This window comes from Odocoileus virginianus, chromosome 15 (genome assembly GCF_023699985.2).
Source record: "Odocoileus virginianus isolate 20LAN1187 ecotype Illinois chromosome 15, Ovbor_1.2, whole genome shotgun sequence".
NCBI classification, from domain to species: domain Eukaryota; kingdom Metazoa; phylum Chordata; class Mammalia; order Artiodactyla; family Cervidae; genus Odocoileus; species Odocoileus virginianus.
In genome coordinates this window covers 1,713,118-1,734,868 of record NC_069688.1, presented here as the reverse complement: position 1 = coordinate 1,734,868, position 21,751 = coordinate 1,713,118, and the positions used below count along the sequence as shown (strand labels likewise).

The 21,751-nt window shown below is 51.9% G+C and overlaps 1 protein-coding gene across 5 annotated transcripts in view; it reads right to left on the bottom strand.

Annotated features, from left to right (window-relative positions):
- Nucleotides 1–21,751, bottom strand: part of TRAPPC9 (trafficking protein particle complex subunit 9) — a 393,547-nt gene that overhangs the window by 276,168 nt on the left and 95,628 nt on the right. For all 5 annotated transcript variants that reach the window (XM_070476949.1, XM_070476946.1, XM_070476948.1 and 2 more), the window contains 5 exons: nt 19,222–19,307; nt 15,685–15,811; nt 13,746–13,878; nt 11,705–11,868; nt 5,462–5,614 (listed from right to left, as the gene is read on the bottom strand). In XM_070476949.1, the coding sequence (XP_070333050.1) occupies nt 5,462–5,614; nt 11,705–11,868; nt 13,746–13,878; nt 15,685–15,811; nt 19,222–19,307 (663 nt within the window). The remainder of the gene's footprint in view (nt 1–5,461; nt 5,615–11,704; nt 11,869–13,745; nt 13,879–15,684; nt 15,812–19,221; nt 19,308–21,751) is intronic.

Genomic DNA, 21,751 nt, shown 5'->3' with positions numbered 1-21,751 from the left:
AGGGCAGACGGGCTCGATGCCACCAAGCTTCAGGCACAGTCTTCGGGCAGAGGGACACCTCGGGGAGAGGGACACACAAATAAAACCAGTCCCCAGCAACGGTCAGAAGCTGAAACCTTCAAACTGTGAGGATGCAAACGTAATGAAATGCTGAAGATAAACATGCCTTTTTTTTTTATTAACCCAAATCTCCAACTCTGGACAAAGAACTGAAATGATTCAAACTTAAACCATAGGCAGATTTTGTCTTAGCTTAACAAAGGAGACATTTCAGGCAAGAAGCACTTCCGTGGGGAGCAGAACAAATTCCAACAGCTCACCAAACGCTGAGCCAGCTCCTCAACCCCAAGCTGCAAACACCCAGGCGCCCAGCGATGGTGGGACGCCCGCGGTACAGACAAACCCCTTCCCTGCTGCCCGCCCGCCTCGCGCTCTCCTGCCTCACATCTACGTGCTGCACCCGAGCCCTCATCCCCGTCACCTGCCGCACCAGGCCGCCCACGCACCTTCTTCCCGGTCTCCATCACACCAGCCTCTTCTCAGAGGACTTTCAGGGACTCTCCAATAAGAGTCTGAGCTACTTCCCTGAGTTTCAGGCCTTCCACAGCCACCCGAACCTACCATCCCAACCTAACGCCCCTCCTGCTCCTGAGCCCCAGCCCCGCCGCCTCCAGCCCCACCCGGCTCACCCTGCAGTCAGGCCACACTCCCCGCCCTGAACGCAGGGTCAGGCCCGCGCCGTCTCACTCCACAACATGACTTTCAGCTCCTCAGCGAAGCCGTTTCTGGGATCTCTTCTGAGGTGAGCCCTACGCGGGGCGCTGGGAGAGGAGAGCCGTGAAGGGACCGTGTGGGAGAAGCCGTGACAGCATCCAGAGGTGCCGTGGGGACGCGCGGGCCGCGAGGCGGACACGAGCGTGGGGCTCGGCGGGCAGCCGGAGGAGGGACGGACGCCGGCTCAGAACGACCTGCCGACAGCTGTGTCCCCACCGTCTGCGGGACTGCCTCCCCTTCTCTCTTCTCACATACTCGCTGACAGAACCAGGTTGCTCGCAGAGCTGACCGTGGTCTGAACCGGAGGAGCCTCACGGGTTTTCTGGAGTGTGCGTCAGTCTCGGGTGTGGTGTGGGCGCAACACGGACTCACGGGCGGCGTGTGTCCTCCCACCAGGAGGAGCGTAACGCCTGCCTGTCTCTTATTTTGCCATGAGGATGCTCATGGTCTCGACCCGTAATCTGTTAGGAACTGCAAAGTGGCGGGCTTCTAATTCTACCCGCCCTTCTCAAGCGCTGACTGGAATGCTTCTGTGAAGAGAGACTGCCATCAGCAACTCTCAGGTCGTCAGACAGTGCGTTTGAACGGAGAGGTGGAATGTGTGCTCATTACCTGCCACTTTCAGCATGACATCGCTCTCCCCATCACTCTCTGAGGCGGGGAGCCCTCTCCGGAAGCACTCAGAAGCCCTGACTGAAGCGCAAGCATCAGCCCGCTGGGGCTCGGACTGCCAGCTGCAGCCTCTTCAGTTTGGGTCCTCTTTAGCACCTTCGCTCTGACAGCTTCCCTGCTGCAGGCTCCAGGGGACGTTCCCAGACCACCTCAATACAGACACTTCCTGCCCCAGACCTGGAAGTGGCCACTTCTCCAGGAAGCCCTGCTTCTCTCAACACCGGGATGCGGGCGTCAGGAGGCCCACTGTGGCCAAGCTGCTGGGTGTCTAGGCCTTGAAGTAGACATGGCAGATAGATGGATCTTTACATATCCCATAATTTCTTCCTGCTATCTTTTATTTAAATTCTAGACTACAGGTTTTTACTTCATCTCTGTCATTTTACATCAGTTACCTCTTCCACGTGAGAATCCTCGTTCAGCAGCAGAGTCAGGTGCTAGAATTAGATTATCACAGAACGGATCGTTAACTTGATTCTATATTAACACACAGTTTCAGAATATCAGGATCAACCCTATGTCCACCACAGAAATCAATGAAGACAGTTTAAACTTGCTCTTGAAGAGAGTGGTATCACCCTCCTGGCAGAATAAGAGTTTTCTGCTGTCTTCTCCCCAGAGGACACTAATTGAGACGCCCAGGAGCCCAGCAGAGAAGCCGCAGTGCACACCGAGATTGGATGCATTAACTCTGCCCAGCTCACCCTCCCTGAAAGCAGCAGCTCAGTGCCCAGAGAGACCGAGGCAGCCAGGCCTCCTCCGTGGAGGGGCGTTGTCGAGGCGGGGGGGCAGGGGGTGCCATGCTTTCTCGGCTGCGCAGAACAAGTGCCAAGATGAGGGCTGCTCTCTCACCCCAGCCAAAATCCTGAGGCCCAGAAACGTCTTCGAGTCTCTTTTTAATCCAGGACACGATTAAGGATTGCACATAGAGAGCATCAGAGTGTTAGATCTCTCCCACCTCCTCTAATGGAGAACAGTCCTCCCACTTGCTTTTTTTTTTTTTTAAACAGAATGGAATCATCTACTTTACAGAAGTGTCGAGAAGACTAAATAGAAATAATGCAAATAAAGTGGCTGGTCCAGATCTGATACACCATATCTGACTGCTCAACAAATATTAATTCTCTTCCACGTGTCTACAGCCCACGCTGGGTCCAATGTCCTGCTCTGCATGGCAGCTACATTTATTGATGCGAGTTTTGGTTGTTTTTAAAATATTCCTTTATTTGGCTGCTCCAGGTCTTAGTTGCAGCATGCAGCATCTCTCGTTTTGCAGCATGTGGGATCTAGTTCTCTGACCAGGGATCAAACCTGGGTCTCCTGCATTGGGAGCTTGGAGACTCAGCCACTGGACAGCAGGGAAGTCCCTCTGCAAGTTGATGAAATGGCAGCTAGTTTCAGAAACCATAGCTAATGTGACAGCCTGCCTGAAATGCCAATCCAGAACCCCAGCTAGAGGTTCTGAAACTGCCAGACCAAGCACGCCCCATGGGGCATCTCCCAGGCTCCTCTGCCCAAGGGACTCTCTAGGCAAGAGCACTGGAGTGGGTTGCCATTTCCTCCTCCAGGGGATCTTCCTGACCCAGGGACTGAACCCACATCTCCTGCATCAGTAGGCAGATTCTTTATCACTGTGCCACCTGGGGAGACCATGGAGAAGGCATCTCACTTCAAATACTGTATTTGCCAGACCACTAGATACATTAACGCAAATTTGTGTAAAAGTAGATTACTTTAACACACAATAAAAACTATATTCTAATCCTGTTCTACTATTAATATAAATGCCATAAACCATGATGCTGAATCACAGAAATAAACACACATCAGTACAAAAATAAATAAAGAGGGCATCTCATTAATGACAACCAGGCTCCACTGCTCACCTATGCCGTATCTAACCGACTGGAAACTAGGACAGCCTTACACTTATAGACCAGCTGGTAATCCTAACTCTAGTTCTCTTCCATTTGGTTTATTTTAAAAGCGAGAAGAAGGTAATTCCAGACTATAAATCCCAAGTTGCAACTTTACTTTCAGCTTAGGAGGGCAGAGGCAGTCCTCCAGAACTCTGTAGCTAAAGGCAGAAACATAAGAAGATGTGTCCATGCTGAACACATAAACAGCCACCAAAACAGAAGTAGCTTTGGTTTTCACCCGAAGGGTCTGTGCTCTCTCAGTCCCAGAGCACCCCATCCCACACGAGCGGCAGCACCAGGCACCGTCCGCTCCCTCTGCTCTCACGGCCAAGGGCCTCAGCTGGACATCTGGTTGCTGGACATGCTCCTGGGGATGACAACTCATCAAGCCTTCCCAGGACAGGTGTCGGGCACCACTGACTCTGCCAAACTCCCTTCTTGGGGAAAAGAAGTCTCTGTCTACTTATAGAAAGATACAGTCCAGGGGCATAAAGTCATTTACAGAGAGAAAATATCCATTGCACGTGACATTTTTAAGTCCTCGTGTATTGTTAAATCTACATGGTATTTTCTGATTTTTGTATGTCCAACAGTAAACTTATTTTTCAGACTTCATTCACATTTTAAAATTTTAATAGGTGTACTGCAGAGAACACGGGAAAGAACACTTCATGAAGTGTGTCATGGACTTGCTGTGCTGTTGGTCAGTCGCTCAGTCGTGTCTGACTCTGGGAACCCCACGGACTGCAGCATGCCAGGCTCCCCCATCCCTCACTATCTCCCAGAGCTTGCTCAAACGCATGTCCACTGAATCAGTGATGCCATGCAACCATCTCAGCTCTGCTGCCCCCTTCGCCTCCTGCCCTCAATCTCTCCCAGCATGGGGGTCTTTTTCCAGCGAGTTGGCTCTTTCCATCAGGTGGCCGTTGTTTCTGCTGTCCAGGGGGCAGGCCATCACTCATTCATCTCTGCTTTCCAAGAGCCCAGTGGCGTGCTTGCCTCTAACGAGAGGTGTCTTGTAATACATGTCCTGTAATACTGTAAATCCGTAAGTGGGGAGAGGGGGTATAATATAACTAACATCTGTCGACCCGTTACACGCTCTAGGTGAAGGGCACGTCCTCAGAGCAACATTGCAAATGGGTATTGCTGTCATAAGTTAGGAGACCAAGGCAGAGAGAAGTCAAAGTCACATAGTTACTAAGTTCTAGCAATGGGATCCACTGACTGTCTCCAACAACACCCTTGGGCTGGCAGTGGCCCCAAAATCCACATGTTGAAGCCCCAACCTCTGGTGTGACTAAAATTGAAGCTGGGCCTGAGGAGGTGATGAAAGTTGAATGAGACATGAGTGGGGCCTTAGTCTGAGAAAACTGGCGTCCCTGTAAGCAAGGGAAGAGACACCGGGCTCGCTCGCTCTCTGCCGAGGAAGGACATGCTGAGGAGGCATCGTCTGCAAGCCAGGAAGGAGGCGCTCACAGAACATAGCCACGCAGGCACCTGGACCCCAGACCCCCGGACCCCCAGACCTGCGAGGAAACAAGTGCGTGAGGCAGCCACGCTGGCTGTGGCACGCTCTGACAGCCTGAGCAAATACACCCCGTGATGACTCCATGCTTCATAAACTGACACAATTAATCTACCAAGTCTCACCCCTAATCAGCTAGTCCTCATGTTATGACAAAAATAAGCTCCATTTTCTCCACACTCCATCTCTTTATAGAAATCACCAGACTTTGAAGGAGAACTTTATAATCACAGCTAATTAGATGTCTAAGGGATCACAGCAGTTATACTTGGGGAAAAAAAACACAGTGATTCCTACATTCCACTAATTCACGATGACCTCCTGGCAAATGAGCCCCAAATGGCAGAAAGTGCAAATTAAGAAACCATTTAACTAAGAAGTACTTTTATTACTTGCCACGTCCACGGTAACTCACTCACTAAGTGCGTGCCCGGGAGAAGGCTCACGCTGCTCGAGTTAATGCACGACAAGCAGGAGACAGACACAGAACAGCAGGGCTGGGGGGACGGTGATCGCGGCCATGCGTCCGGGGACCGCCACGTGCCAATCAGGATAGGGGAGAGCTTACCATCGCTGAGGTCTTGGAGGAGATTCTCCTGGCAGGAGAAGTCCAGCTTCACTTTGATGCTGATGGTGAAGGTGGCCACCTTTCCAGGTTGCAAAGGGAACTGGGCAAGGGTATCTTCCAGTTTCCAGCTCAAGAAGTCACCATACAGCTTTTCTACAATGACAGCAACAAAGGTGATGAGCCTCATGTCACAAAGGCACCATGAGACCCAGCAATCCCCTGAGAAAATCCAAGTGCATCTTCAACAACAAGGAAAGATGCAAACCCTGTAAAATGTGACAGATCAAAGTGCCGGAAAATTCTCGAATCATGGCTGCTGCAAGGCCATGGCCTGCGTCTGCGAGCACCGCCCCGGACAAGAGCAGTACACTGTTCTCAGGAGCACCCTCCTCTTGCAGAATAACGTACAGAACACACAGAGTCTATACGTTTGCCAGCAGCTGTTTTACTTTTGAGCATGTAGCCTATTCTGGAAAACACTGATTAAGTTTTACAAACTGACCTGACCCCCCGTCCTGAAACTCTAGCCGCCTGCTAGAATGCATTCCTCTCTGGGATTTTGGCCAGCACCTGACTCCACAATGCGGGTGCTCCCCAAAGCACTAGTAGGAGCGAGGTCCTCTCCATGACTCAGTCACGCACAGTCTACAGGACGTGTCAACCAGGCTAAGGCAGTCATGTCTTTACTTTTCTATCTCGTAGATTAATTCGAGATGGAAGGGTGTAAGAGACCCCAGGCGAGCTGGAGCCAGCGCGGACAACCCTCCGGGCCCTGGGTGCTGCAAGCCAGACCCCAGGCCCCAGGACTACAGCCTCTCCACCGGCCACAGCAAAGCGGGCCAACCTCTCTCTGAAATGCCAATACCGGCCAAGATGCTGAGGCCCTGACACACCCTCAGCCCCCCACTGCCTGCAAGCTGAGGGTGCCCTCACGAAGGGTGCCGACTGAGCTGCCAGTTTCTGCATTAAATCCCACATCCTAAGAGTGACATGTTCAGATAACACGCCGGTCTACTCACAAGGAACGGCTTATTCACCTTCTGCAGCCAAACCAACAAGGTGTTTACAGCTCAGTAACGACACAGAGGGGGTCACGGCGCACACACCAGACCCCTAGCTGCAGCAGGACACAAAGCCGAGCTGCTTCCCTGTCGGGTATGATGCAATTTTACGCCTCAAAGGTGGGCCTTTCTGGTTCTTCCCTTCGTTGCTGGACTACAAAACGGAATTGTCCAGGAGGGCTTTTCAAAACCCTACACAACAATAAGCTGTCAGCAGAAAGGAGATAAACATAAATCAACAGTGGAGCACGTGTCACTAATGTTCTCCCCTGTGGAATTTAAACAGTTTCAGAAATAAGTCATTATTTTAATGCTAGAGCTCAGCTCCGTGCAGTCAAGTGAACTGGGTTGACACTGACAGTAACAGAAGAACCGTTACTGTGCTGACCTCCCACATCTGAGGACCTTTCATAGGTGCTTCTAATTGCAGAGGCTCGGCCCCTACACTCATAAGACGAGGGAGCAGCAGGGATGCCCCTCGGTCAAAATGCCCATGAACTGCTCAGCACACCAACGTAGAGTCACTGCTTTTCATCAAAAAAATTAAACTCGAAGAGTAAAGAAAAGTATGTGTATTTATATACACAGGTACGTGTATATCTATGTTTGTACACACGCTCACACAAATCTCAGGATATCTGCAGAAAAGCAAACATAACACATTCTTAACTTGGGTTTAATTATAATGAAATTTATGATTGCTTAAGTCAAGGCAGAAGCTTGCCTCTTTAATCACCCACAAATAAAGACCTGCTCACAAACAGACTGCAGTTACAATCAGACATGACGTGGGCAGTAATCCCTGTCATGCTGGGATGGAGGGTCAATGATCGGCCCCGTGTCAGGAGTGTGTGATTGGGGGACACACAAGCCCCACGAGCATCCAGATGACAGTTGGGACCCCTGGGAGGCCAGCATCCTACCCCAAAAAAGACCTCTTACGAGAGTCGTGATTATTTAATGAGAGAGAAAAAAAAACCTACCTAAGATTTAATACCACTCAGCTGGCACGCAATCAGTGCTAAACAGTGACAGTTACTACTGCTGTTGAGACCTAGCATGGAACTGGGAGAGGGAGCGTCTGACTCCCTGCGGAGGCGTTTCCCAGGGAGCGCGCTCAGGTTCCGGTTTAGGACACTTTCCTGTCCTCACTTTGACGTGACGTCACTCACTGGCACTGACGGCCTGTTGGTGCCAGAGAATGTAGGGACAGGAGTTATTCCCTCTGTGTATCTTGGAAGCAGATGGTTTATTTTCATTCGTTTAATTCCACGTGTAAATGTATGGCAGCTTATGACAAGAATTAAAAAAGAACAACAGCTGACATTTCTCAATTGCAAACGTGTTGGTTCGAATGGCCATCCGGCAATATACAAGATGGAACCAGCTGTGTGATCCAGACTCCAGGACAGAACCAGCTGTGTGATCCAGACTCTGCCATCTGGCAATACACAGGACAGAACCAGCTGTGTGATTCAGACTCCCTCCCCATCCACAGTGTGAGGGTCGTAGTTCTTGCCCCCCTGCCCTCCAAGAGACTGAACTGAGAGCTGGGCCAGAGGTGATGCTGACAGTGTCAGGTGGACCCAGCACTGGAGGAGCCTTCCCAGTTCTGCCCGGGTCTCCCGGGCATCCCCGTCCTCCGGCATCTCTGTCAGTGAGCACCGGCCGGGGGTTGCCCAGGTAAGCACCTGCCCTGGGGCTGGGCAGGGAAAGGAAGGGGCCAGGAGAGGCCTTTCTAGGGTGATGACAATGGTCCATGATGTACCTTGACAAGAGCTTGGGGAGATGTGTATTTGTCAGAATTTAGCAAATGGTGATGTAAGATTTGTGTGTTTCACCCCAAATACTTTTTTGCAAAGGAAAGTCGGGACCCCTGGGAGGCCAGCATCCAACCCCAAAAAAGACCTCTTATCTGTGTCATGATTATTTAATGAGAAAAAAACTACCTAAAGTATTAATGCCACTCAGCTGAGTTCAAACACTGAACCCTAATGACATGCACGCTAAAGGATCAGTAGGTAAAATCACAGTAATCTGCAACTTATTTTGAACAATACAGATCAGTGGATGGACAGGAAGCTGGACAGACGTGATAAATCAAATACAGTCAAGCATTACAGAACCCAGACGGTGGGTTTGCAGTGTTCACTGTAAGAATCTCGTCACTTCCCCGTATGCAGGGTGCAGAGGGAGGGGATGGCTGACACAGAGAGGAAACTCCGGAAGGGCTGGGAAGCATAGGAACACTGAGGCAGTGCCACGCCTAAAGCGGGGCCCTGGGAAGGCAGCATTGAGATGACTGAGCTGCTGACGGCCCTTCCGGGAGGCGGTGTGAGAGGACTGCGCAGGCAGGAGCGCACGGAAGGGTGGAGCTGGGCTCCGAAGGGGGCCCGTGGCTCCCGAGGGGCCTCACGGCGATTCCCGCGCTTCCACCCTGGTGACCCCCCCACCCGACAAGTGAGACTGGCTCGGTCCCGTCAAGACCCGCCCTGGAAAGGAGAAACCCCTCTCGGACACAGCCGGCCAGCTGAGCACGTGTCCCCCCTACACCCACTGTGGGGAGAATGCTTTTTTCTTCTAAACGGGGCTTCCCCAGTGGTTCAGCGGGTAAAGAATCCACCTGCCAAAGCAGAATACGCGGGTTGGAGCCCTGGGTGGGGAAGACCCCCTGGAGGAGGAAATGGCAACCCACTCCGGCATTCCTGCCTGGAGAATCCCATGGACAGAGGAGCCTGGCGGGCTACGGTCCGTGGGGTCGCACAGAGCCGGACACGACTGCGCGACCGTGTCCCCGTCCATGGACAGCCCCTAGGCCTCAGCACCGCCCATGAACCCGGCCTGGAACTAAAGGGGAAACACACTGGCTGTCTGTGAGACACCCACACCCAGCTGGAGGGAGACCAGCGCACCAGCGGCAATACCATGGAGCGAAAGGGCTCCTCAGAAGTCTCCCGGAGACTCTGAGACAAGGGGACCCCAGTCACCCCGTGGAGGGAGGCGAAGGCGGGAACAGAAGTGAGCCGGTCGGCTTCCAGGCACAGGAGGGTTTATCCTCAAGTTCACAGACAGCACCAACATTCAAGAACCTGAAACTAGCTCCCGACAACGAACGTGACAAGAGTTTAAGGAAAGAAGTGACAAAAGCTGAAGCCTGGGGCAGAGGGAGGCGATGTGGGGCCTGGGCAGCCAAGGCCATCGGGGCTTCCCAGAGGAGGAACGAGAGAAGCTGAGCTTCAAAGAGAAGCAGGTTGCAATGAGTGATGGACACATGGTGACTGTTCAGATTTATTTGAGAAAAGGAAGATATCTTCCAGTGGCTAAGCTGTGAAGCCAAGGAAAATTACAGGAGATGTGAACATTTTTACCACTATATACTCTGCAATTTTCTGTCATTGAATATTAGCTCACTTGTTCAAATATCCACCAACTCCTGTAACCAATTAATTAAATTCAGAATACCAGATGAAGGTATTTCATGTCAGGGAGGCATTTTCTACCTAATCCATAAGTACTTGCTCCTGAAAAGAGGGGGGAAAGGGAAGAAAGGATGAGATTAAGGTAGGATCATCAAAATTCCCCCAAAGACTCTGAGACACAAAAGCGAGAGAGGGACTAGGACAGCCGCACTGCGGCAGAAAGGGAACGGCAGCCACGGGCAGGAGCCAGTGCTCACGCTGTATGTTTCCAGCTCAGAATCCACACTCAGGATCAGAGACAGCCTGCGAGCCAGGAGAGAGGAGGCAGACAGACACAGAGACAGAGAAGGCAGAACACCCACTGGAAAGGAGGACGGAGGGCCGGTACGAGGGCAGACTCTCGGAGGACGGCCACAGCAGAGGCGCTCAGCATTGCTGTCGGGGAAACACAGATTAAGCCCCCCCCACCACCACCACCGCAGATAAAACGATGGCAAGGCTCTGAAGCAGAGGGGGCATGGGGCAGCCGCCACACCCCCATGATGACGGTGTGACTGGACTTTGGAACAGCAGTTCTGAGGCCCCCTGCCCGGCATCGGACCCTGGAGACGCTCTCAGAGAGGACTGCCTCGCCGCCAGAGCCGGGGCACCGCTCCCGACGAGCCAGGTGTGCCCAGGCTCCCAGGGGACAGCGGCTCACCTGGCTGCTACGTCAAGAGCAGCTGAACACGGAGTCCCGCCAGCTCGCTCACCCTGTGCTGTCCTTGTCTTTGGTCTCCGCGGACGGCACAATTTCTCTAACTTCATTAGATAGCTGATCTTGTTTCCACTTACTACTCTCGACGCCCAGCCCTCCTTCTACATAGCATACCCCCCTTCAACCAGCACTGCTACTCAGCTCACTGACCAGGTCCTCTGCGGCCTCAGTTCCTAGAACAGCTTCCCATGGTCAGGACCACCTTCCCTGCTTACCCAGGAGGAAGCTGAGGCATGTGAAGGATAAACAGTGAGCAAACGGTGAATCCAAAATGTAACACAGGTCTTGTGAGCCCGAGCTACGTGTGCCTGAGAACTAGGAACAGCATTACTGGAAGAGGGGCTGCACGGGCTCTGAGCGGTGAACCCACAGCAGGCTCTGGGCTGGGCAGACGGGTCCCAGATGGTAATCTTCCAAGCCTGCAAGTGATCTTCTTTGCTCACTCACTCCGGGACATGCCTGCCGAGGACCCGATCCGTGTGAAGAGCACGGGGGATACAGAGGTGTGTTCTGTGCTCTGTTACCTTCCTCTGCGAGTTCTTCACACACAGTTAGGATAACAACCTCACAGGGGCGTCCAATTAAAAGTGGGAGAGGTGTTTAGACTTTCGGGACACCGGTCATCTAAAGGGTCTCTTCTGACTTACAGACTTAGAAAACTAACTTGAGGCTGCTGGTGGGAAGGAGGGATAGTTAGGGACTTTGGGAAGGTCATGAACACACTACTATATTTAAAGTGGATAGCCAACAAAGACCTACTGTATGTAGCACAGGAAACTCTGCTCAATGTTCAGTGCCAGCCTGGATGGGAGGGGAGTTTGGGGGAGAATGGATACAGATATGTGTGTGGCTGAGTCCCTCGGCTATTCACCTGAAACTACAACACTGTTAATCTGCTACACCCCAATGCAACATGGTTTTGATATTTAAATAAATAAATAAAGTGTCTCTTCTGAAAATAAAAAAGATAAACATTTCTACAGTCAAACCTATGACAAGCCCCTACCTTTGGTGGTGAGGATTTTCGAGGTGACTTCCAGTTTCTCCAGTGGCTCCATCCCAATGTTCTCCAGTCTCACAACAAGCTGCTGGGTTTCCCCGTTGTAAAGCTGGACGGACACGTTAGTAGATATTTCATCACCAGAGGAAGGCTGTAATGAATGTGCGGACCTAAAATAAGAGTAATAATTATAATCAATTTTAGAAAAACAGGAAAAAAATTGATAGCATTTTACAGTCGTGCACGTCACCACACTTAAGCACTCCAGACACACGACTAGGGGGCCGTGGCTTTAACGTCGAATTGGCGCCCAGCGATCAGAACTCCAGGGCGAGGTGCTACACGCTGAGCGCTGTCCACACACAGATGCGTCCTGGGTCACGGGATGGCTCTCACTGGCCTTACTGGCTCGTGTGTGTGCAAACCACAAGAGTAATTGTTGGATTGTGGTGAGGGCAAAAGTGAAACAATGAATTAATTCAAATGATCCCTGAGTGTGCTGCTTGCTCAAAAAATGTTTAAATCTCAGAAATGCCCTGGGAAAATCCATAGACTGAAGGAGAAAACTCAAATGAACCATTTGAAATGATAACATGAGAGCTGGAGGAAAAGAAAAGTGTAAAGTACAGACAGCAGCCTCCACACACCAGCAAAGTCCAGAGAGATGCTGGCAAACGCCTGATGTGAGCCGGGGCAGCTGGTGGGCCCTGGACCACGAGGGGCACAGCCCAGCATCTGGAGGCCCTGAGGATGCAGCCCTGGTCCGAAACTCTGGCCTGAGTCCTCCTGACCATCCCTCACCCCACAGCGCTCATCACCCTGGTGTCTCCTTCCCAAGGACAAGTGGCAAAGCCACTTCTGGGCCAGAGGGTCACTGTGACCACAGGGAGGAGGCCCTGGAGACAGATGGGGACAAACGCCAGGCATCAACGAGGGAGGTGCGTGTGGCAGGTGGAGTCAAAGAGCACATCCAAAGCCCGTTTTCCAAAAATAACAGCGTTAAGAATCAACGTGAACTCCTTGGCATTTTATATCTTTAGAGCTGTTCGTGAGTCAAGAAACAAATTTTCTCTGCCAAGTAAGGAAAAGTGACTCCAGTCCTCACTCTAAGTGACTTCTCTCCACATTTCACCACAGAGTCCTCCTCAAGTGAGAACTACAGTCCATCTGGATTTGCAGGGAAGGTATTCAGAAAAACTAACACGCAGTTGACACAAGCAGAGTGGGTGCGAGCCCCTGGCACGGCAGGGGAAGAGGAGGGAGGCAGCAGAAGGCAGGGCAGCAGGCAGAGCGGACGGTCCTGGAGACCACGCCCCGGAGGCCAGGCCCCAACTGGGGGGTGCGGGGGAGGTGGGCAAGGCTGGCACTGAGGAGGGGCCCACTGAATCGGCAACTGAGCCTTCAAAACATCTCAGAAAGTACCGAGATACATTGAGAAAGACAGCCCAAGGGACAAACAATACAGCATCATCTGTATGAGCAAAAACTGAGATGGTCCGAAATCCCAACAGCAGGGAAATGAATGGGGATGTGATTCTGAGATGGCTTCATGATGTACTTTTTTAAGCAATTAAAACAGAAAGCGTTTAGCTTATGTTGTATATTTATGCAAAGAGAAATCTATGATACTAAATGAAACGCAGTATGATCTAAACATACATATATTGTTCCGTGAGCAAACAGTGGAAACGGCAGAGAGCATTAAGTCAATCCCTCTGAGATTTCTCTTCCTTCTTTATCCTTCCCTATAATTCTAGAGGGAAAAAAAAAAAAAAAGACCGTTTTTGTTTTAGAAGATAAGACTTCTTAAATTCTCTTAAGCCTCAACTGTTTCTCATAAAAATGACGTTTCCAAAGGCTAATTTCACATTTTGTTCTGATCTTAGTAAGAAACGCCTCAACTCCACTCCAGTTTGCCACAAGCAGAGCGCTGGCCGTGAGATCAGAGGGTAACTCCGGCTCCCGGGCCCCTGGCCACGGCTCACAGCACTCCTGGGACTCCTGAGGGCCCTGGGGTCAGTGAGCAGGCCCGGCGCCGCGGCGCTACCTGGGCAGAGACGTGCTGATCTGCAGGCGGGGCAGTGCAGGGATGACCTCCACTGTGGAGCCGCTGGTCTTGATTCCCGGGAGGTTGTCCAGCAGACAGTCGCTGAAGACGCCAAACACCGTGGTGTGGTAGCCTGGGGACAAAAGGCCAAGTTTCAGCTCCTGGACGGGCTTCACAGATTAGGCCCAAGGGGGTCCCGCAGGTGACAGGAGCGCAGGGTGCCTTCCGACCTGAGTTGAGATTCAGGGCCCGTGTCAGCTGCCTGGCCCGGCGGGCCCACAGCTCCCAAGCTCAAGTCCACAGCCTCGTGTCCCTGAGCAGAGGTGAGAGTCGGGCCCGCAAGCCCGCTCCAAGGCGGGCTGCATCCAACCGATGGTGAACAAAACATAAACGTCACCAAAGTTCACACTCAGTATCTCATCCCTTTACTAATGTGCTTCTCAAGTTTATCCATCCCTAAAATGAAAAGGAGAGCTTGTACTCCTTTCCAGGACATAATGGGACTTAATAAGTATTTGAAAGAAAGTGATTCAAATTCTCGTGTTGAGAGATGAGAGTTCAAGAGTCAATTATTATTATCATAACTGTTACGTGATATGGCAAATCTGCTCAATGTATACAAATACTGTAATTTAAGATTAGCAAAATTTTCATTTAAGAAACACTCCTTGGGTTAGATAAGCACTTGAAATTGTTTAAGCAAAGCTTGTAAATGGCTTTTGAAATCTGAGGTGATTATTATAAACAACATTCACAGTGTAACAAAATCAACAACACTTGATGGTAAGTACCTAGGGTAGCAACGTCTCTGCATCCATGTTAAACTTCTACATACTCAACAAGAAGCAAAAGGTACAGTGGAGACAACGGGGCCCTGATACAGCCCCTTAGCTTGAAAGAGCTCCAATTCACGGCATCCACATTTCCTCCTTTTTAAAGTACGGCCCTTATATGTATTAAGAAAAAATATTTTAAAAAATAATAATAATAAAGTATGGTCCTTCAAAGCCTCCTCTTAAACAGACTCCTTTCCCAGTCAATCTTGACTGTCAGCCACCAAATGGCTACTGAAGACCTACTATGTGCCAGGTGTGAGGATCCAGCCAAGAAAGCCAGATGTGGCTGGCAAGGAGCAGGCCCGCAGGCCACGGCAGGTGTGACATGAAGGAGGGGCTGTCGCGGCAGAGGGAGGGCAAGGCTGGGCGGGCGCCGCAGGGGCACCTGAGCTGGGCCTAGGGGCCCCCCCGCGGAGGGACAGCGCGAGCAGGGCACCTGCCCAGGACAGGAGCCCTCCACGCCGGCCAGGATGTGCAGGGCCCAGCGACACAGCCAGAGTGAGACACGGAGCAGCGGCGGGGAGGGAGTGAAGGCAGGACCGCTTCCAGCCCAGAGGTCTGCACTGCGGAGAGGTCACGAGGCCACAGCATGGGAAGAATGAGGGCAGAGAGACCAGTCCTGATGCTCCAGTGACAAACCCTAGGGAGGGCTGAGCTCTGCGGGACCAGAGCGGCTGCGGAGGGGCAGAGGGTGTTGACGACACGGGCAGTATCCTAAGGGGAGTGAGGGGGAGACAGCAGCAGTCCAGGACGACGCCTGGGGCCCGGCCAGGGATGGGACCATGGGGCAGGGGCAACGTGGGGACGCACTGATTGTTATGTGTCCTGGAGACAGCCAAGGAGAGTGAGTGGCAGGACGGGCAGATCCAGCAGAGGGGTGTGGACGGGAGAGTGGACGAGACGGACTGCCCGAGGCAGCAGCGCAGATGGAAGGAGAGGAGAGAAGGGCGGCGGGGCCGTAACCCCAGGAGGAGAACCTCGGAGCGCACCTGTGGTCCAGGAAAGACAGACAGGCGCGCGGCAGCCGACCCCACGCCCTGCGCCCTCTGCACAGTTCGTCCGTGGAGGCCCAGGAACCACAGCCAGAAAGGAGCTGTCCTTACCGTTCACAGTGATTGTCCCCGTCGTCTGCGGGACCCCAACAAGCGTCACCGGGTAAAGACCAGATTCGGCCGGGAGGGAGAGCGCCGCGGGGAGAGACTCGAACTCCACTCCGCTCGTGAGCAGTCCCTGCAGCGGGCGGCAGAGGACGCGGTGAGCGCGACCCCCACCCTGACCCAAGCCCCCCTCAGGCAGCAGGAACACCCGGGGCTCAGGAGACAAGGTCTCCTCAGTGACGTGGACAAAGGCCCACGGGGAAGGCGGCCTAGAAGCGCGGCTACAAAGCAGTCTCAAACGGGCAGCACCGCGGGCGGCTGCGCGACAGCTCCATCTTTAATATGAGCCCCGCTTGACACAGTATGAATGTGTGTGCTGCTTTGCTGTTTTACCAAGGTGGAACATAAACAGAAAGAAAAAATATTCTGCTTACAAACAAAATGAAAAGAAAGATGACACATGGAAATGAATCAGTTAATCTTCTTCCAGCGCATCTGTGAACCACGAGTTCTTCTCACTAAGAGTGAGACAGGCTACCACCCTACGCCTGGTGGATGAGACAGGCTGCGTGGCCTCTGGGAGCCGCCCGTGACTGCAGGGCCTTCCAACACTCGGGCCCCCTCCTCAGCACTGTGACGGAGGCCCTGGCCAGCACAACAGCCAAGAGAAGAAACAGCATGGAGACAGTTATCTATACACACAAGAGCTGCAGAAAGGCCTGTGGCGCCTACAAGGAAACTTGAACTAACAACAGCATTTAGCCTGGTAACAAAGTCAGCATTTACAAAGCAAAAGTATCTCCACAGCCTAGCAACAAGCATATGAGAAGACAAAACAGTAAAAATACCACGAACAGGGATCTTCCCTCCGGTGGCTAAGACTCCCAGTGAAGAGGGCCCAGGTTCGATCCCTGGTCAAGGAACTAGATCCCACATACCACAACTAAGACATAGCACAGCCAAATAAAGAAATAATTTTTTTTTAAAGTACCATTAACAAGAGATCAAAAACACCCCCTAAGTTGCAGTAAGCCCACCGAGTGGCGTGAGTCCTGCCCTGAAACCTGCAGAAGATGGCGGAGGGGCATTAAAGAAGGAGGGAGTGCCGCGGTCCATCCCAGGAGTGGGCAGGCGAGGGGACAATGGCATTGCCCTGAGCCAGGTTCTCACAGGGGAGGCAAGGACATGGATGTGGACGGAGGCAAGGAGAGCCCTCTGGAGGTGGAGCAGACCGGAAGGGATGACTGCAAGGTCGGGATATGTGAAGTCTGCATCTGTGTGTGTGCGTGCGCTTGGGCACACGTACATGTGTGTACACACACATGCGGAAGCATGTGGTGTGTACATGTATGAGCACATGCCATGTGTGCATGCATGCATACTGCTCCTCACGCTGTCTGCACAAAGTTCCCAGAAGCAAGGCTCCCTCAGTGACAAAGAGCACACCTGAGCCCAGAGTTTGTGTACATGTATGCACACACATGTGCGGATGCATGTGGTAGGTACGTGTATGAGCATGTGCCCATGTGTGCATGCATGCATACTGTTCCTAACGCTGTTTGCAGAAAGCACCCAGAAGCAAGGCTCCCTTAGTGACAAAGAGCACACCTGCGCCCAGAGTTTGGGCAAGAGCATGAAATGATCTAGCTACGTGTGAAACAGATGACGTGGCCAAGAATGGAAGCGGAGAAACCAATTAGGTGGCTATTATCTCCAGGCAAAATACACTCGCATTTGATTTATTTTTAAAATAGCTAAAGCAAACATGGCCAACCATGAGCACTTGCTAAATGTGACAGTGGATACACGAGGTCTGACTATTCCCTGCGCCGTTTCCCACGCTTGAAACATTTTGTAATGAAATTCTTTAATTCTGAACATGATTTGTGGGCTGTCTCCTAGTGGTAGATTTTATTCTTTGTTCTTCCTCATTTTTTGACAAAAAGCATATACTACTTTTTAAAATTTATTTATTTATCTGGCTGTGTCAGGTCTTAGTTGTGGCACACAGACTCCAGTTGCGGAGAAGGGGCTTAGTTGGCATCTTAGTTTCCTGACCAGGGACTGAACCTATGTCCCCTGCAGTGCAAGACAGAGTCTTAACCACTGGGCCACCAGGGAAGTCCCAAATGCATGTATTCCTTTTTAACCAGTTAAAAGTGAAAGCTAAAAAAAATGTGTAAGAAAGAGTAGGCATACGATACTTTAACCACTTTAGGGAAAATTCTCTGAACAACTCTCAATGTTATTCCTGGGCTTAGGCCAGGAGACGAAGCCACTACAAGGCCTAACCAAGAGCTAAGCCCCGAGGCTGGCATGTTCTTGTGCAAAAGGAGGAGGGGGGAATGCTCATCCTAATAGGTGGTTCTCTTATAGCGGGGACCTCAGGGCTGTCCACTCAATACTCAGTTCAATTTCCAAGAGCTCCAAGGGACGTGGGAAAACCATGCCTCATACTGGAGGCTCGAACATCATCTTAAATAACTACCAGTCTGCCTGCGGGCTCCCACTAACCCTGTCCTCAGCGGGGCCTCCCCGACCCTCCATGTGGGTCCCACAGGCCCTCCTGCACCCTGACCACAGGGCAGAGACCTGGCCTGACACGCAGCCTAGGCACTCGGCAAGCTCGGAACATGAGTCATAAAACCCCAGAGGAAAGCGTCACCCAGCTAACAGCACCCTTCACACGTCACTGGGAAGTCACAAAGCGGTCCCACACAATGACAAGCACAGAGAAGACTCGCGGGACTGGAATCCACTCTGTGCATGCAGGGCTCTCCTCTGAGAGCCACACAAACCTCCTTCCCCCAACTGCAGAACTAGGGGAGGAGTTTCAGCAGACACCACCACAGAGCGAACATTTAACGCTGTACACAAACACAAACTGAACATCTGATTCCAAACGCGAGGGAAATTTCGCATGAGCACTGCAGTGATTTATTCTCTTATAAATAAAGAGGCCTCGGTCATCTTATCATCTTTAGCAGTGAAGTAACAGTGAGCTTGAGTGGGGGGCACACTATAGACTTTGTAACCTCGCTAATCTTATTTGAATTTCAACATGATTATTTCAAATATTACAGTCAACTCAGTTCTGGGTATGTTCAAATCCAAGATGTCTTTTGTTCATTGATTCACAAACTTACTGAGGACCAAGCACTAAAAACAGGAGAATGCAAGACGTAGTCTTCATTCACAAAAAAATTATAATCTTTGGCAAAACAAATCTTAAAAACAGACGTATACCATAGGAAAAAACTGAAACTGAAGCCGCTCAGTCATGTCTGACTCTGCGACCCCATGGACTGTAGCCTGCCAGGCTCCTCTGTCCATGGGATTCTCCAGGCAAGAATACTGGAGTGAGTTGCCATTTCCAGGGATCAAACCCAGGTCTCCCACATTGCAGGCAGACGCTTTAACCTCTGAGCCACCAGGGAAGCCCTGGAAGTCATGTCATAGGAAGTATGACTCAAATACTAAGAAACATATATCAATAGTAAACTGATGTTTAGCCCAAAGGGTCAGATGACTGATGATACATACCATGTTTTCAACTCGGAGTTCAAATGGCATTGGGTTATACACCATCAGTTGAACTTCACACACATCTCCTTGAACCCACTGGAAATCTAGAAATATACACACACAAAGGAATCCATGTGTTAGCTGGTATTTCTGCATGTTTCACGTGGCTTCAGATCACTCCTCTGGCTATTTTCCAATGAAGCAATGCCATTATGGCCATTGCGAGAGACACAGTTTAAAGCCATGCTACGCCCGCTTTCTCCAAAGCCAAGTGTGTCGTCACTGCCACTTGCATGGCCTGTGACTGGTGCTTCTCTCGCTAGGGGCCGAACGCAGCTTCACGAACCTGGAGTGAGTAGACAGCACTGGTCGCGGGGGGGAAGCCACCACTCGTTGCAGAGACCTTCTCCGGCCCAGAGGCTGGCACTCAGGCAGGCGGCACTGTGGCCAACTCTAGGTGGCACAGAGCGTGGTTCCCCTTTCCCTCCTGAAGTCCGTGAGAGAAGACGGTGGCGCCTCCTCCTGACCACTCCCAGGCCAGCTGCAGTTCAACACGTACAGAGGGCAGAATTCTGAGATGACCCCCAAGACCCCCGAACTCTGGTGTATATGCTGTGTAATCCTCTTCCCCGAGTGTGAACACAAGGATCGGTTATGTTCTGTAACAAAGGGGGAGGAGGCTTTCATATGTGATGAGGGCCCCCAAGTCCTCAAAGCAGTGGGCTTTGAGTTAAGCCAAGGGAGATTATCCCAGGAGGGCCTAGTCTTCTCAGATGAGCCCTGGAAGGAAGCCTGCTCACCCTGAGTGAGAAGACTCAACGCGTGAGTGGGTGTGTGGAGGAGGCCAGGGTCTGAGGGCAGCCGTGATGAGCTGAAAGTGGTCCAGGTAACACCTGGCAGGCAGACGGGGACCTCAGCCCCACAACCCCAAGGAACCAAGAACCCAAGGGAGCTGAGAGCCTCCCGATGAGAACACAGCCCCAGCTGAGACTTGGATCTCAGCCTGCAAGACCCTGAGCAGAGGCCCACGCTAACACAGGCTGCACTCGTGACAGAAACAGTGAGAGAAACACATGTGTGTTCTCTAAGCACCAAGTCGGCGGTCCTCTGTTCACAGTACCCACCCCCACACCACTGCCCCCTCCTCCCTTTGAGACACTCCACTGGGCAATTCAGAAGCGACGTGAGAAGCATGCGAGGTGCGGGACAGGAGGCACTGTCCAGCCCTTGGAAGGCTGTCTCTGCCTCTGCATAATGCCCCGGTGAGGGAGGTATTACAATCCTTTTGTTACAAGGCAGGGACCAAGGTCCAAGCAGGTTAATAAATGCGCTGGGAACCACATACCCAGGAAGTGGTGTGGCAGGGATTCAGGCCAGGCCTCTGAACTCAGAGAAGTGTCTAGAATGGACAGTGGTGGATAAAAGGCTTCTCCTATAGCAGACACTAAGATTTACTGACGAGAATTCTTCAGCTATATAGGCTTTAACAAAGACACCATTTTCCCCAAACACTGCACCAGGCCCTTGCAAACAGACTAAGACAGGCTGCACCAAACCTGTGGCATCCTGAAACTGCACGCAGTGAAGCAGCCCGCCAGGCGAGCTGGCTTTTAAAATGCTTGCGCAAGCAGGTGTCCATATGCGGTCTCAACAACACGGTGCAGTGGTCAGCAGGACACAGATCATCCTCACTCACCAACAAGGACACAGACAGGCTGAACCGTCCATCATTCACGGCCCTGACAAACGAGGCCGCTGAGTCCACCTCCCGTCTGCCTGGCCCCAAAGCCTTGGCTGCTCTCACACTGCTGTCCCCCGCTGGCTCCAGAAACCCAGCTCTCCTCACCCGCCTTGGGCTGAGAACTCCTGCTGCAGGGACATGGGGCTCCCACCCCCCACCTTCAGCAGCACCCCAAGCACATCACTGCCTCAGCGGTCAGCATCCAGCCCTTCCTCACGGCCGAGGAAAAAGTCATTTGTTTTAACAGGTCGCTGCTTGATAGTGAAGGAGCGGTTTGTCTTCTCTGTCATGGTCAAATCAAATAACCATCATTTTAAAATTCCTTTTCCTGGTTCTGCAAGGAATCGTTTATACTCGCACAGTCGTAGTCGCTAAAGGTAAACCTATGATAAACCTTTATTACAGGAACAGTTGCTAAAGTCTGACAAGAGATCATCTCCCTCCCGGGTCTGAGCGTGCCAGAGGGCATGGTGGGGCCCTTCCTCCACAGTCTGTCCCAGAAACCTCGGAAAGGACAGGCAGTGGAGGCTATTAAACACCCCTCTATCTCGGCGCCACCCCCCCCCCCCCAGCACTACACGGCCCCTGGGAAGGTCTTAGCTGTGGACTAACAGCATCTTTCGGTGGCTTCTGTCAACAAGCTCATCTCCTTCTGCCACGCTGGCTGGACCCATCTGGCAGGGGCACTCCTTATTTCTCACTGCATCCCCAGCACCTTGGACAGTGCACACAACGCGCTCAGAGCCCTAAGTGAACAGCGCTGGGGTGCTGGAGCGTCAGCATCTCGCTCGACCCCTGAGGAGCCCG